General features: G+C 36.5%; 1 protein-coding gene across 2 annotated transcripts; it reads left to right on the forward strand.

Annotated features, from left to right (window-relative positions):
• Window positions 1-5,875: 5,875 nt before the first annotated feature.
• LOC131315705 (stress response protein NST1-like) lies at window positions 5,876-7,140 on the forward strand. Of its 2 annotated transcripts, XM_058344905.1 has the most exons (5): window positions 5,876-6,031; window positions 6,100-6,192; window positions 6,335-6,523; window positions 6,627-6,904; window positions 6,947-7,140. In XM_058344905.1, the coding sequence occupies exons 1-5, from the start codon at window positions 5,906-5,908 to the stop codon at window positions 7,101-7,103; spliced, it is 843 nt and encodes a 280-aa protein (XP_058200888.1). In that variant the 5' UTR covers window positions 5,876-5,905; the 3' UTR covers window positions 7,104-7,140. The 2 variants fall into 2 exon arrangements, with proteins under 2 accessions (XP_058200888.1, XP_058200887.1); XM_058344904.1 differs by having other exon boundaries at window positions 6,627-7,140.
• The last annotated feature ends 10,688 nt before the right edge of the window (window positions 7,141-17,828 follow it).

The raw sequence follows: 17,828 nt of genomic DNA on the forward strand, positions 1-17,828 counted from the left end.
CAAAGCTTCAGATTATTGTATGGATTTAAAGCCTTGAATAGTTTAGGATTCCATTCGTCCATTTTTAAGTATCTCACTTCGTAACTTCAATTTATTAAGAAAATATTATCATTACACATTTCACATCAACTTTTACTTTCACTTTCCCTACTTACCCTCTATGGAGACATCATCATTACACTTTTACTCACTAACTTTTTAAAATGGAATCTACTTTTAGGGGCAAAATGAAAAATGTACCAACTTTTACCTAATAACTTTGCAAAATGGATACTTATTAAGGAACAACTCAAAATGGAATACTGGACTTTAAAAATGAGACAGATGGTGTATAAAGATTTGGTGAATTTTATGCATTTTGTGATTAATTTTGAAAAAATCACTCTTAAGGGCAAAAAGAAGTCAATAAATACAAAGAAAAAGAGAGAATAAAAGTAAACCTCGAGAGGTTGGCCTAGTGCGTAAAATCTGAGACTTAGGGTTTGCTTCTTCTAAAGGTATCATGCTCGAAACCTTATAAGTGCTATTAATTTTTTTTTTGGTTAGTCCATATAGGGCGGTAGAATTAGGCCTCCATGATTAGTTGAAATACGCGTAAAATAACATGAACACTTGAGTTATAAAAAAAAAAAAAAGAAGAAGCAAAAAGTAGCCGTGAATATTAAAAAAAAGAAAAGAGGGTAGCTGTGGACTTGCAACAACAAAAAGTAAAGGTGAACAAATAAGGGCAGAGTTGGCATTTAGGTAATTTAAAAAGTACATTTGACATTTAGGGTACAAAATGGGCTTTTAGTTCCTGTCCAACTTTCTTTCTTTTGTGACATGTGGATTTATATTATAAAATAATAGATATTATTGTCAACCCAATGGATTGATTACATAGAGGGATCGTTCACTTAACAATTTTTTTGTCCAGTACTTTTAAAAAGTGTCTTTTAATTTTAAAAAAAATCACTTTTTAATTATTTTTTAAAATTTGTTCGGGAAATATTATTTTTTAATATATAATATAATTTTAATATATTTGAACCATTTTGTCAATGAATTTAATAAACGGGGGCAATTCAGTCATTTGCTTTCTTATCTTATCATATCCACCCTCCAAATCCATCTCCTCAAAAAATCATCCAAACACCACATTACAAATTCATCCTTCTTAGAGGTAGGACCCACAGTCATTACAAATCCACCATCATTACAAATCTACCCTATATCCATCTTCATTACAAATCCATCGAAAAATCAAATCCCTCCGCCAAACGGGCCGTAAGGAGCATGTTGTTGTATGTTGGTTTAGGACTTGTATTTGCCAGCCGGGGTTTATCCATGTGAAGTAGTCGATGCCAGATTCGTGCGTCAGAGGGGATGACTCGATGAACGATGTCCACAACTTGGCCTGGGCCATAGTTTTAAATATCGGCCGATACGGTCGGTTCGTACCGGGATTTGAGGGTTTCGGTTTGGATATAGGCCGGTATAACGGGGAGATTGAAAATCACATGCGAACTGGCCGATTTCCGGTACGTATCGGTCTGTACCGGATTGCCGCCCATTTTTCTGAGCGCGCGAGACCTCTCCTTGAGTCTTCATTTACAAACCCACTAAAGTGCAAGTTCATTTAAAGTAGATAGAAGTTTTGTAACTTACCAATGTGGGACTAGAGAAAAGTAAGTCAATGTTGGGGGCAAAAGCCGCAAAAGTATATTTTTCAAGTTTTATACATGTTGCTGATGATTTTTAAAAATTCACGACTGCAACACCCGATTCCTGCGACGTATCACCGATACGTCTCGATACCGATATACCGCGACCGATACCGCGATTTAAAACTATGGCCTGGGCTTAATATGAAAAGTGTGATACTTATGTACATATATAACCGCATTTCTACTTGGTGGCGAACTTCAGTTTATATGGTTACTGTTCTTTAGGCATGGGGAGCAGGGATGACAATGGGTTGGTTTGGTCCGGGTTTTGTGATTACCATACCCAAATTCAAAGTAATTATCTATGCCCAAATTCAAATCGATATCCAATGGGTATGATTTTTAGTGCACCATAACCAAATCCCATATGAGGTTTGATTTTATTCGAACCGCACTAAACCTGTGTTAATAGTGATTCCATCGATGAACATACGAAAGGAAAAAAATAAAATTCGAATAGTAGTAACATGCCATACGATTAACAATCAATAAATGATTTCAAGTTTCTATACAAGACTCCTACAGTGGCGGCTCCAGGAATTTTTTACGGGGTTCAACAATACATGTATTATATTATCTCTAAAAGCACAATTATATATAGAAAAAAATTTATCCATTCAGAGGCAAGTCATGTGAAGGGATTGTTTAGCTTCTGAAGTTGTATATCCACAATGTATTGAATAGCTCAACACGATACCGATGATAAATCGTTATTTGTAGGGCTTTGCGTTGTGGCCCATCACACAAACATTTCACCCATGCTAGGAAAAGGAATATCATGCTTGCTACAAAACGAAGACACTTCGACCAACATAGAACCCCACCCATCATCTCTCATCACTTGCAATTGTTGCTGAAATTTTTAGTTAGTGGGCTGAAATTTGAGCTTTCAATTTTCAAAGTGGATTAATTTGTGGGCTAATTTTTTGGACGAGTGTTCATTTATTTATGGATTGGATATTCAATGACACTTGGGGAGGGGTTCAATGACATTTTGGTTGGAGGTTCAAAGTAAGACTAACCCAAAAATTTTACATGTATTTTAATTAAAAAAAGTTTTGTATTTTAATCAAAAAATGTTATTTTTTGGGGTTCAGCTGACCACCCAATTGATCACATAGAGCCGCCACTGGACTCCTAAAATTTTGAAGGAATATGAGAGGAATGAGGAAGGAGAGGAAATGAAAACTTAAAGTAACATATATTTATTTGTATATATATATACTTGCTGTAAGTGATGCTTATATGGATCGGTTTGGGTTTGGGTTCGGTTTGGTCCAAATACTTGCTTATACCAAACCCAAATCCAAATTCAAACCGGTGGGGTATCATGTTTCGAAAACTAAAACCGCCCCACAGATAGAGAAAAATGAAAAAACCGCACTCACACTACAACAAAATACACAATTCCCGACTAAAATTTCCCGACTAAACACTGTTTAGTCGGAAAATATAAGCAAATCACCGACTAAATAATTCGTAGTCGGTAAAATATAAAACCATTGCCGACTAAATTATTTTAGTCGGCCAAAAAGTATATTTTGCCGACTAAAAGTTAATTTAGTCGTGAAGTATCATTTTTTCGAATTTTAATAAAATAGAAAATTAATTCCGACTAAAGAAATTTAGTCGGTAATTTATGTTTTTGCCGACTAAAGGTCATTTTAGTTGTGAAGTATCATTTTTTCGAATTAATAAAATAGAAATCTAATTCCGACTAAAGAAATTTAGTCGGAAATTAAATTTTTGCCGACTAAAGGGCAATTTAGTCGTGAAATATCATTTTTCCGAATTTAATAAAATAGAAAATTAATTCCGACTAAAGAAACTTAGTCAGTAATTTACATTTTGCCGACTAAAGGTCAATTTAGTCGTGAATTATCATTTTTTTGAATTTAATAAAATAGAAATCTAATTCTGACTAAAGAAATTTAGTCTGTAATTTTCTTTTTTGCCGAAAAAGTTCAATTTAGTCGTGAAATGTCATTTTTTTGAATTTAATAAAAAGGAAAACGAAATTACATTTTCCGACCAAATATATTTAAGTAGGGTAATATCATTTAATCCGAATTAAGAAATCAAATACATTTCCCAACTAATAGATTTAGTCATGGAATATCAACTTTTCCCCCTTTTTAAAAATTTCAAAGAAATGAAATATTTGTTCCAACGACATTGGTCACGATGCAACATTGTCAATCACTACCGCTCATTTTTTTTCCTTCTTAATCATAAGATTTTCGTAAAATTTTGGCTTGATCAGGCCAAGGAAGCCTGTTTATTGGCACATAAATTCTTAAATGTAAAGAATTTTGTTGTCCGATTAAGTGCCTATCCATATGCGGTTAACTTCATTCTTTGTATGAATGTTTAAATTCGTATTACGTTAAAGATAGATGACTTCGATCATGAAAAAATACCTCATGCGGGGCTCAGTTAGTTCACTATAACAGTTAACTGTCTTCAAATGCATTAAATGTCTTTCAATAATATGGTCGCCAATACCAAATGATCTTCGATTTTAGTGACAATAAATAAAATACATTTGCCCGACAAATTACTTTAGTCGGTATATAATGACATTACACGACTAATAATAATTTTAGTCGGTAATATTCATTTTTCTATGAATTTAAAAAATAAAAAATAATTATTTTGCCTACTAAAAAGTTTGGTCAAGAAATATTATATTTTTGAATTTAATCAATTAGGAATTTAATTCCAACTAACCAAAGGATTAAATGGGGTTTCTAGAGTCTTGATTAAAGATGAATTTAGCTTTAAGAGAGAAAAAAAGAATGGTACATTTTCCAGGCGATTCTGATGAGTAAATGATCTCTATCTTTCAGACAAAAGTTCGATGACATCAAGGCGGTGGGGAGAGAGAGTGTATTAGCCTATGAGGGTTTCTGATGGCAGCTTAAGGCTTATATACCCTTAAATATATAGCCGAGATTGTGGAGTGGAGCACACTTTGCATTCTTGTAAAATAAAAAAAATATTCTAAAACATCTTTTGGTAATTGTATTTTTTGTAATGTTTTATTTTGTTTTTTATCTTAATTTTTTATGGGTAATCGTTCGTCTCAACGAGAAGAATTTATAAAATATCAAAATGTGTTGATGAAAATATATGTAAAACGACACCGTAGACAAAAAAAAGAAAAAGAAAGAAGAAGACAACTATTTTGTATTTTCTCCGTCTTTAGTGAATTTTTTACTTCTGATCATAATTTATTTACTTTAAAAAAACATTTCTTGTCGAGGCGAATGATTAGTCAAAAAAATATACTGCAAATCTAGCAAATATTCAAAAAAATGAACAAAACACACAAAACAAAGGAAAAAAAAAAGTTTAGTCTGGAAAAATAATTTTTGATGAATTTTAAAAATCAAAAAATAAAATATATCTTGCCGACTAAGTAGTCTGCTCATTTTGTTTTCCTTTTTAATCATAAGATTCTAGTAAAATTTTGGCTTGATTGGGCCAAGGAAGCCCCTTTATTGGGACATAAATTCTTAAATGTAAAGAATTTTGTTATCCGATTAAGTGTCTACCCATATGCAGTTAAACTTCATTCTTGGTACGAATGTTCAAATTCGTATTACGTCAAATATAGATGATTTCGATCGTGAAAAAATATCTCAAGTGGGCCTCGGTTAGTTCACTATTACACTTAAACGTCTCCAAACGCATTAAATGTCTTTTGATAATGTGGTCGCCAAAACCAAATGATCTCCGATTTTAGTGACAATGCTATAACAAGTAAGACGTGAAATCCTAACGGTTCAGATCGATCATTATAAAAAATGACTCAACAGTTACCTTAACTATATATATGTTTGATGTATTTGATAGTTAACTAATTCTTATGTTGTACTTGTTATTATAGTAGCCACAAGATCGCGAGACAATCTTGACGATCAAGATCGTTGATTTTCTTGATCTTGTTGAATTATTCATTCTAGTAAATTTGTGGCTCAATCAAGTTTAGAATATGCCTTTATCGAGACGTGAATTCATTAGAAAAATTGTATTTTTTGTTCGATCAATTGTCTAATGGAAACAAATCATCTGAAATATTAGTAAGAATGATCTAACTGATAATATTAGAAAAGATAAATGGTTTTGATCTAACTGAATTCATAAATGGTTTTCATGAAAAGGCAAATCTAATCTTCAAAGATTGGAAATGGAGAATGAACAATTTCTATACAAAGACATTGGATGCTGGCTTAGACGCGTATGAACATCCTTTTCAAGAGATGCCCAAACATGACTGGAAGTATATGATCGATCGTGTATTCAAGGATCCAAATCGAGAGGTTAATTGAATACTTATTGGAGTTACATTTCCAACTTTAACTTAATATCTAACAAATGATTTTTTCAGGCCCGCAAAAAAGCTGGCAAATTAAATAGGGAGGTTGTACCGTATGGTCATACTACGGGCTCTCGATCCTTTGCTACCGTGATGACTATTGCGGTGAGACATTATGGCTCATAGTGATGTACTTACTTTTGTTTGTAGTGCTGCTATTGATGATGGGTTGTGCCTATTCTGTTATAGTTTCTGCTGGTGCTATTTGTTGGATTATTAATATGCTATGGTTATTTGAATATGCTAGACTGATCGTGAAGAGCAAAGAATTGCCAATGAGGGAAATGATGCTGCTGGAAACGACAATGAGCCAAACAGTAATGAGGGGAGCGGTAATGAGGGACGAAAGAAGCTCGATATATGTGATTTGTTTGAGGCATCACATAGATTGAGAGATACAAACGAATGGATCAATTCAATATGCAAAGACAAACATGTATATGCATTTAATGTTCAATCATTTACTTTTGTTGTCTGTTTTTTAATTAATCCATTTCCTTATGTCTTTGTTGTTTGTTTTCTTTCTTTCGAAATGATAGGAGATGATGGTGGCAACACGTGACGAGGCAGCTCTGTCTGGCACTCCACTATCAGCTGAAGAACTTTCAATAAAGTGCCTCGGGGAGTCGAAGACAAAGAACTACATAAGAGGATTAGGGAATGGGCCAAAGCCATCTACCTATCTTTCCAAATTCAACTCACAGTCAGCATGCCAGAACCAGCTGCAAAAACTTCAATGTGAGTTGGATTTAATTCGTGAAAAGCAAAGAAGAGAGAGGGAAGAGGAGAAGACGCGAAGGGAGGAGGAACAAAGACGACACGAGGAGGAACAAAGACGACACGAAGAGGAACAAAGACAACGTGAGGACAAGTATGAGGAGGATAAAAGGCGGTGGGAGGAGACACAAAGGCGACAAGATGAGGAGCGGTCTATATTTCTAAAAGAGATGGAGGTATTCAAAAGCTTTATGAGCCAAATGCAAAATGGTGGGCGAGGCAACATGGGAGCAGGGTGATGGTGGCTCAAATATATGGTAAGTAATTTGAGAATATCACTTTTACAATTGACTTTGATGCTAAGTAGGAAATCTGGAATTGCAATTTTTTTGAGGTTGCTTTCAATACTTCATTACTCATGTTGCAATTTCGTACTCCCAAAAGAAAAACCTCTCTGTGGACTGTGGATAAGTTTCCAAAACTTAACGCTAAGTATGGCGTCGTTAGAGTGCAACTTTTGCGGCATTTAGACGGTGATGCCTCATTAGGATTACAAATCAAGAGCTGCGTTATAGGTGGATGATCAACTGTCCTATTAGGTCTGCCAAAGTGTGAGGGGCAGCTGTTATCCAAGATAGATTTAAGGATTATCACCACCTGTCTATTAATGATAATGATTCTTTTCTTATAAATAATGCATATCGCCAAAATGTGAGGGGCAGCTGTTAATCAAGATAGATTTCAGGAGTATGTTATAAGCTTCAAAATGTGATTGAGAAGGATGTCTTATTAGAAGTTCAAGGAGGATTTCGTAAAGTCCCTGAATTATATAGTTGATGAGTGGAGCCCTTTTCATTTTGTGGATAATTGAGCCAAGCCCTTGGACTCCTATACTAATGCACATAAGATCAAGTTTGAAGCAGAGAATACCATTCAAAGAGTGAGAGTACAAAAACAAAAGAGGAAAATATATAGTTACTACTTAGCTCACAGAAAATGATAGATTGACTTTGCTGATAGATTGATTTATGCAAGTCTAGTTTCAGTCATGAAGAGAAATATGGGCCAGTTGAAGTTCAAATATATACGTATATATATAACTAATTTGTAGAAATCCCGTACTATCTAAGCTGTCGCTCTAGTTTCCTGTTCAATTTAACTTCTAAAACTTGTGATCTTACATGTAATGGGTTCCGTCACAATGGAGGAGTGGTGGTGGGAATGGTAGCGAGCGTAGAGGTAATAGTGGTGGAGTGCTCTATGGAGCCAGTAGTAGAGAAATTCCATGGGACCAACATGAATCAAAGCTGTGAGGACTACACCATCTATTCTCCATATGGGTAGGTGAGAAGCTCCTGGCACTATAATGTACACTACGTAGAACAAAAGCCTATTGAACAGAATTTGGTCATCCCTGCAGGAAAAAAAAAGTAACTAAACTTAGCAAAAAATGTATCTTACAAAGTTTGTACGAGGTACCTAGAGAGCTTCTAAATTATTGTAATAATTACTGGATGTAATAATTATCTTACAAAATTCTTGTAATAATTACCTAGAGAGCTTCTAAAGTTTGTACGAGGTACCTAGAGAGCTTCTAAATTCTTATATTTGGTGTGTCCCTGTTGAGTTTTGTATTTGCTGCACGGGCACATTTTGGGAAAATGGTCATATCTTTTAGCTCGAGTATCGGATTAGCGCACGTGTTGTTTATTTTGAAACTAGACTCGTATACCTTTTGGAATATGTAGGGGTTGTGGCTTAGTGTATACTAGGTTAAATCAGTTTTTGATTTGAAGTTGATAAACATGCAGAATCTGCAATTTTGAGCAGTTGTATGTGTAACTTCGGACGAGCATAACTTTGTCGTCTGGACTCCGTTTTAGGCAAATTTTATATCAAAATTTATGTACCGGAGGTGTACTTTCTAATGGTGGTAGTCTCATGACCTAATTTTAAATCACTAGGAAGTTATGGTCAGAATACGAAAGGATGGTTATAGTTTTCAAACCGATTTTAAGAATTATGTCATACTTATACTCTTACGTTTGATTTGGGGCACTTCTAGGCCTTAAGATGGACATATTTGTATTTGTTGGGTATCGTCTAATACATTATTAGTTTTATAATTTGGTATCAATTGGTTGTTAAATAGCTATGGTATGCATGGTTGTTGTATGTTGATTGTACCCGAGAAACGATTGTGGAGTGAGTCACGCCATGTCATATGCCATTCCGTCTAATTAACGGAGGTTGGGAGCATGGTTTACGGGACACAATGCCTTGGGTACATGGAAATGTGGTAGACATGTCACTGCATGCTTGGGTGCTGTTTGCAGGGCAGGGTGTGACATTTTTAGTAGGGTTAAGGCGAGTTTCTCCTTATAAATCTTTATGTGGCTTACCCGTATTACTGCTACCTCTGCCAAATCATCTTGTTGAATGAATGTGTAGAAATGGTGTGGATAATTGCAAGTACTGATATCAGAAACCAAGCTAAGCGTAATTTAACAATTCGATAGTCTTGGCATTGCATACTTTCCAATGTTTGCATTTAAATGATCACTTTTCTGTTGCAATTCCACTAGTCAATTTTTCTGGTTTGCATGAATTCCCGTGGTCTCTGTTGTAATGTTTTCAGGATGAATTTTGCAACCAAGGCTCACTAGGTGATGTTAGTTTCATGTAATTGTTTTGTTGCTTAAGTGTAAATGGTTTATATTACTTGCTGTTAATCTATCACAGATGTGTTGGGAAGGTAGAATTTGAGTTCTGGCCTTACATTGGTGGAGAGTATAGTTTTTTGTTGGGTTTGCCGTCCAAAATATTGGATGGCATTAGGTTATGGACCAAGTAGGATGGGATATGGATAGTTCGAGGACGAAATAGGAGATTTTCATTTTTGTTCAAAGATGAAGTAGAAAAATAAGTGATAGTTTGAGATATGTTTTCATAAAAAACTCTAAATACTAATGATAGATGTTCTTTTTTTTTTTTGGTTTTTTACAAGGACGGCGTTTTAATGGAGTATCGTGCAGGATGTTGGTTATTGACTATGAAGATTTTGGTCGTGCTTGGATTTTTTTTGGTTATCCGTTTGTTCAAGTACTCGTCCACGAGGTTTGGATAAATTGTCTCTGAGCTTGGATAATATATATTTTTTCTCTTGCGGTGGACGTGTTGTTATTTTGCACTCTAGGAATTTTGATATATGCAAGTTGTTTGTTAAATATTTGGTGGATACCTCTATTTATGAAAGTTTGAATTTATTTCTTGGGTTTATTTTGTATTAATTGCATTAGGTTGGCAATTTTGTGGATTTAATGATTGTTGGCTGAAATTTACAGGGAATAATAATGTAGAAAAAATTTGTAGAATATTTTGGAATGAAATATTTTCCGATTACAATTTAGTTGCCAACAGCCACAAATGATGATTTGTATATGCCTACTAAATAATTTGTAGAATATTTTGGAATGATAAATTGGTATGAAAATATCTCTCGACTAAACTTTGGTCGTCAAATGGGCTGCAAAATAACTTGATTCGAATGACGTTTGCCGACTAAACAATTAGTCGGCCAATAGAAAAGTTATATCTCCCGACTAAACTTTGGTCGCCAAATAGGCTGCAAAATAACTAAATTCGAAAAACATTTGCCGACTAAACAATTAGTCAGCCAATAGAAAAATTATATGTCCCGGCTAAACTTTGGTCGCCAAATAGGCTGCAAAATAACTCGATTCGAAAGACATTTGCTGACTAATTGTTTAGTCGGCCAATAGAAAAATTTATCTCTCGACTAAACTTTGGTCGCCAAATAGTCTGCAAAATAAGTTGATTCGAAAGACATTTGCCGACTAAACAATTAGTTGGTGATAATTAAAACACATTTCCCGACTAAGTAATTAGTCGGCGAATATCTACATTCTCCGACTAAAGAATTAGTCTCCAAATTGTATAATCTTTACCGACTAAATAAAAAAACCGACTAAATATTTAGTCGGGATATGTTAGTCGGTAAAAAGTATATACTTTAGCCGACTAAACTTTTTTTAGTCGGCAACGACCTTTGCCGACTCTCTTCCACCGACTAATGTGCCGACCAAATTTTTTAGTCGGGAATGATTTTTGCCGACTAAAATGGGTACAATTGCCCACTAAAGGTTCTGTCGGGAATGGTGTTTTTTCTTGTAGTGTCATAGGACCGAATGGATTCGGATATCCATCAATTTCGAGTGAAATTGCCATCCGTATTCCTGAGGAGGCCAATTCCTCTTGGTGGGGATATCTTCAATGCTATTGGATACGAAAGCAAAACTAGGTGGAGTTGCCGCATGAACCAGTTTGTAGTTGAACAAAACCCTCCATCCTATTAATTGAAATGGTGTGAATTTTATTACAAAGTGGTGTCATGCTTACTCCTCCAATACACTTTTTGATAAATAGGACATCAATTGTGATGGGATCCACATTATTTCAATCAATAGGAAGGAGGGTTTTGTTCACCATATTTAAAAGAGGGTGAACAATTGCACTCAACACAAACTCATCCATGTCAAGGCCGGCCCAGGCCCACAAGGCCGGCCCAGGCCCACAAGGCCGCATCCACAAAATTCTCAAAAATAGGGGCACCCCCCTTGGATTTTTTAGTAGTAGGCTTGAGTAGGGATCTTTTCTTGTCCAATAAGAAAAATAAAAAGGCCCAATCTTATTTTTAAAAAGGCCTACACAATTCTAATGAGCATTGGGCCTTTAGGCCCAAACTAAATAGATTTCATACCAAAACCGAGAAGTCAATTGATCTTCTTCTTCTTTGATTACTAAGTAGGTTGGGAGTTCTGGGTTGTTACAAAAGTTACCCATTATTTTACTATCTTCTCCTTCTTCTTTTTGCTTGTGGTTTTTATTGAGTTGTTCCGTGTTCGGTGATTAACAATGTTTCTGTAGCACTTTTTTTGCTATATCGAGTGGCATTGCGTTCTCTGTGAACAAAAATGAAGAAAAGGGATTGGTTCCACATATAAAGGGGAGAAAACGAATCCTTGAAAAGCATCGCACACAGGGCCGGTCCAAAATGTAGAAAACTCGGGGCGAAGAACACGAAGATTTTTAAGGCACAATTTTTAGATTAGACCTTGGGCACCCCAATCCCTTAGGCTGGCCCCTCATCCATGTTCTATGTTAGAAGTTAACCTATCAACGGTGGTATTGAAATACTATCATGGTTCTTAATTACTTGGTGCATCAATGGCACTTCTGATTCAACTTCTGGACCTCTGGTGATGTTTTTTGTTGTCATTCAGTTTATGGTCTTATTTGTAAGCTTTAATTTGTTGTGATTGAAATGTGGCCGGGCACATATCTGATAGGGAAGATAAACACTCCATGTCTCCATCCTTCACGTGGTTCTTACAAATGTGGGTATTTGTAAATTCCCGCATTTGATCTCAGATTCCTTCCTCTTCGCTCCAATTCCATCCTTCGCATTTCCTTCACTCGATGAATATTCAATCAAACCATTCGGCATTTACAATTGCTTGAAGGCAAGCAAAAATTCCAGGAAAGAAACCAAAATTACCACAACAAAGACACGAGCACAAGCACTACTACTCTTGTAAAAGCTCAAAAGACGCCCACTGTCGAAGCAGATCAATTTTAGGTGTCGGCGTAAGGTCCATTCATTACAATGACATGAGTGCATTGTTGTTTTTTTTGACAAATCAGATCAACCTAATATTATTATCAAACCCAACCAAAACAAAGTTCACTAAAACGGACACTACCGGTTCAGAAATACAACAAAACAAACAAAAAGGTAGGCTTATGAGGACGCCATTAATAGGGGATCAATTGATTAGGGATTAGAACTTGCTACCCTTCTCAACCTTTATCAATCTCGTACCAGTGTACATATCGTTTTCTTTCAACGAGACGGTACGTACTAGTATCGGTTTGTATCTCGGTGTTTCGGATTTATCGCAATATGCATTTTAATTTATTTTTAATATGCTTTTGAATAATTCTAAAACTTAAAATAAGAAATAAAATAAATTCTAACATTTTGATACACCTTAATTAGTACTAGTTCTAGTAACAAATTAACATGACTAATATAAAATAGACTCCAAATTTTGTCAAAATACCTTAAAATTCATGGCTTTTTGTTAAAAAAAGAAAAACACTAATTTTTGTGTTCCGGCCAAGATTCCGGTACAGGCTGGTACACCCGGTATAGACCGGTATTTTGGATAGTAGCAAACACCAAAGTATATGTACCGGTTTATGGCCAATATGAAACGATATTCACAACACTGTAACCATTTCATTTTTCACTTTTAAACTTTAATTTTTTGAAAAGCAATTTCTGTTTTCATTTTGTTTTCGTTTTTCGAAAATGAAAACAGAAAAGATGTTTGGGAACCCTGTTTTCAAACAAGTGAAAGGTCTATTTTTTCAACTTTCACTTTTTTGATTTTTTTCAAAAAAAGTGAAAGTTCATTTTTTCAACTTCCACTTTTTTTCAAAAGTTTTGTAAGTTGTTTTTAATAAATGAAAACAAAAAGTGCCTACCAAACATATTTCTATTTCACTTTTCTAAAAAATTTGAAAACGAAAACAAAAATGTGAAAATAAAATGGTCACCAAACATACCCAGAATTTTATCCTTGGCAGGTATTAATTAATACAAAAGATGTGTCCTTGACGAGCATTAAATGCCAAAGCATATCATAGACCGTAATTTTTCCGTGGTCTTATAACTACTTGGATCGTAAATGGGTCAATCACTCATTAAAAACCCAATCGATCAACAACCCACCAAAATTTACCCTAGAATTTGAAATCAGTCCCATATGCTCTCAGGATCCGGTATTCAAGCAATCCAATATGGTGGCAAACAGGGGCAAATCTAATAAAACGGGGGGCTAAACTTCACCACAAGTTCACAACTCATCCATTGTCCTTACCATTCTACGTTTCTAACCCCATTACCAATTCCCTTGAAACAATAATTGGCATCAAACATGGCCTACAGGTTAATTGTTCAAGCATCATCACATAACTGAAGAGTAGAGTGACTCAGCCGAGTAATTTAACGTACTGTGTAACTAAGTAACAATATGGAATTATAATTATAATTATTATATGTGGGGGCTCCGTTCCCTGTGGTTTATGTTCTGTGAATGTGGGCTTGAGATTAGCTCCTGGTTCCCAGCTCTGTCCTGCAAAACGAAGCACGACTAAAAGACCACGCCGGAGGTTCTCCGGGATGGCACTCCTGTGCAAGAGTCAGTTTACTTGCAAGGAAGAATTTAGAGATTAAGAGCTAGGGTTTGTTCTGTGCGTACCTCTTCCAAGAAGGCATAATGGGATATTTATAGGGAACCCTTAGCTTGGTCTCCAAGGTCACACCAACGCTCAACACGCGTCGGCTGATGTCACTCTTACATCATGTTTAGGGTTTTTGCAACCGTTTCCAAGATGAGCAGGCACCTTCACGTGCCCCCATCATTATCCTCGTAACCGTTTGGATGACGTCACAACCATCATCATTGCCACGGCTACTGTTCCAACGCAGACGGGCTGAATCGTCGGTTATGCAACGCTCGGAACCGAGCATGTTGTGCGACCTCGGCAGCCATCCAAACGAACGTATTCCCCTGCTCGTGCGGGTGCTCGGACTGGAGTGTTTATAGAAGTAGTAATTAACGGGACCCTCGGCTACGGTTGCTGTTCCGAACGTCCAAAGAAAGACGACTTGAGTTGAAAGGGAATACTGGATCACGTTCGGCATTGGCTCGAGACATTTCGCTCGGCCTGCTACAATATAGATGTAAGTTATTTTCTGAAACCTCATCACATGACTAAAGATGAGTGGTTAATTGTTCAAGCATCATCACATAACTAAAGAGTAGAGTGCCTCAGCCGAGTAATTTAACGTACTGTGTAACTAAGTAACAATATGGAACTATAATTAAAATTACTATAGATGTAAGTTGTTTTCTGAAACCTTATCACATGACTAAAGATGAGTGGTTAATTGTTCAAGCATCATCACATAACTGAAGAGTAGAGTGTCTCAGCCGAGTAATTTAACGTACTGTGTAACTAAGTAACAATATGGAACTATAATTAAAATTATTGTAAATGTAAGTTATTTTCTGAAACCTCATCACATGACTAAAGATGAGTGCCCTTACCATAATCAAGTAGTTTCCCACCCATGGAGTACTGCATAACTAAGTTAAAAATACATAGCCCAATTCCAAGTTTTAATATTATCGCAGCTTTGCTTATCATTTGGAATAAGGATTTCTTTTCGGCTTCTAATATTGTGGTCCGAAGATTCTTCATTTTAATGAGTGGTATGCTTTACAATGAATTCCCTTGTACGGTTGTCAATGTATACGCTCCAAATGAAGTAGCGTCTAGGCGAGTGCTCTGGGAGGAATTATTGGAACTTAAGAATGGTTCCCTTGTCCCATGGTGCTTAGGGGGGGATTTCAATGAAATCAAGGTAATATGAGAGGGTGGGCTGCTCACGTATGGAAAGGGGCATGAGGAAATTCACAGAGTTTTGCAACAATATGGAGTTGATAGATATTCCTATGCTGGGTAGGAAATATACTTGGACTAACTATCAAGATCATGTTGTTCATAGCCGGCTGGACAGGTTCTTGTTGTCTCAACAATGGTTTGATAGGTATAATATCCTACAATGGGGTCTACCGAGACCGATATCTGATCACTGCCTAGTTACGATCAAGGATGATAGCAGGGATTGGGGTCCTAAACCTTTTAAGTTTATGGATATTTGGCTTTCTAACCCTAAATGCATGAGTTTGGCCAAGGAAACGTGGAATGAGGTTCAAGTGGTGGGGTGGGCTAGATTTATTCTAGTGCAAAAATTGAGGGCCGTCAAAGATAGGTTGAAAGTATGGAATAAGGAGGAGTTCGGGGACGTTAATTGTGCTTTACAGGATCATGAAGCTAAACTACATCAGCTTGATATTGTAGCGAAAGGTAGACCACTTGATCTAGAAGAAAAGGCTTTAAGATGTAGAACAAAGGCAGAATATTGGAGGCTTTACAAGCTTTCGGAATCACTATATGGAGACAGAAATCACGGGTGAAGTGGCTAAAATTGAGGGACAAGAATACAAGGTTTTTTCAGGTTATGGCCAATAATAGGTTCAAGAGGAATATGATAGGGTCAGTCAAAGTTAATAGTAGAATAGTGGAGGAGCCCAATGAAATCAAAGAAGCAGCTGTTGCTCACTTTCGGAATAATTTCACAGAGGAAAGATTGGTCCGACCGATGTTGGGGGTTTTTTTTCAAAGACAGCTGTCCAGAGAAGCTTCATTGCAATTGGAAACCTTGTTTGAGGAAAGAGAAATTGTGGCTGCTATCAAAGGGTGCCATAGCTTAAAGGCTCCGGGTCCGGATGATTTCAACTTCTCGTTTATCAAGAAGGGGTGGGAATTCATGAAGGACTTAATGATCCAATTTTTCTCGGAATTTCATCGGAATGGAAAGCTCACAAAAGGTATTAATTCTACTTTTGTTGCTTTAATTCCTAAGGTTGATTGTCCTACTTCATTTAAAGATTTTAGGCCTATTAGCATGGTGGGGAGTATTTACAAAATCCTATCCAAAGTGTTAGCTATTAGGCTTAAAGATCTTCTCCCTGCTATTAATGGTGAAGCCCAAGCTGCCTTTGTTGGGGGAAAACAGATTTTGGATGGTGTTCTAATTGCCAATGAAGCTATTCATAGCTGGAAAAACTCTGCTCAAGGTGGTTTAATTCTGAAATTGGATTTTGAGAAAGCATATGACTGTGTTAATTGGGGTTTTTTTATTGGATATGCTTAAAAAGGTAGGATTTGGGGACAAATGGTGTGTTTGGATTAAAGAATGTTGCTCCACAGTGTCTATGTCTGTTTTGATTAATGGGGCAGCTTCACAAGAGTTCCAAACACAAAAAGGGCTGAGGCAAGGGGACCCCTTATCCCTTTTTTTGTTCAACATAGTGGCTGAAGCACTTAACATTATGCTGGAACGAGCTCGAGCGAAAAATATCATTAAAGGTGTTCAATTGGGGAGTAACGGAGTGACTAACTCTCATCTTCAGTTCGCCGATGATACAATTCTTTTTTGTAATAATGATTTGGTGGAAATGGGGAATATCAAGCGAATCCTTAGGTGTTTTCAATTGATGTCCGGCCTGAAGATCAACTACTCTAAAAGTTCCCTTTGTGGTGTAAAAGTCCAACGGCAGGATATTGAAGCACTTGCTAAGGTGATGGGATGTAAAGTGGAGTCTCTGCCCATTAAATACCTCGGCCTTCCGCTTGGTGCTAATCCGAGGAGGGTGAAAACATGGGAACCAGTTTTAAAAAGAGCTCAAAAGAGGTTATGTGTGTGGAGAACGAGAATTATATCTACTTGGGGCAGGCTTACACTGATCAATCACAACTCTAGCACTCTACCGATTTATTTTATGTCTCTTTTCAAAATGCCCGTGGAAGTCGCCAAGTCTTTTGAGAAATTACAGAGGCAATTTTTTTGGGGTGACACACCGGACAAGAAGAAAATGCACATGGTCAGTTGGGAGAGGATCACGATGAATAAGGAAAATGGGGGTCTAGGGATCAAGCGATCGCTACAACAAAATCTGGCCTTGCTCGCTAAGTGGTGGTGGAGATTTAGCAGCGAAAAAAATTCTTTGTGGGTTAAGGTTATTAAAGGAAAGTACAATCTAGACCGGAGGAGTTGGCTCCCGTATTTGCATGGTTCTGGGTCGATATCTAATATTTGGAGGGACATTTGTTCACTTGGCAATATTGATTCGGCACTTGGTTTCTCTATCCGGGAGGGGTTCAAGGTGCAGGTAAACTCCGGTCGAGATACGCTATTTTGGGAACAAGTGTGGCTGGGTCCTATAGCGCTTAAAGATGAATTTCCCAGGCTGTATAGGCGTTCAACTCAACAAAATGAGGTTCTGAGCAGTTTTTGTGGATTAGGG

Source organism: Rhododendron vialii, chromosome 2a (genome assembly GCF_030253575.1).
Source record: "Rhododendron vialii isolate Sample 1 chromosome 2a, ASM3025357v1".
Taxonomy (NCBI): domain Eukaryota; kingdom Viridiplantae; phylum Streptophyta; class Magnoliopsida; order Ericales; family Ericaceae; genus Rhododendron; species Rhododendron vialii.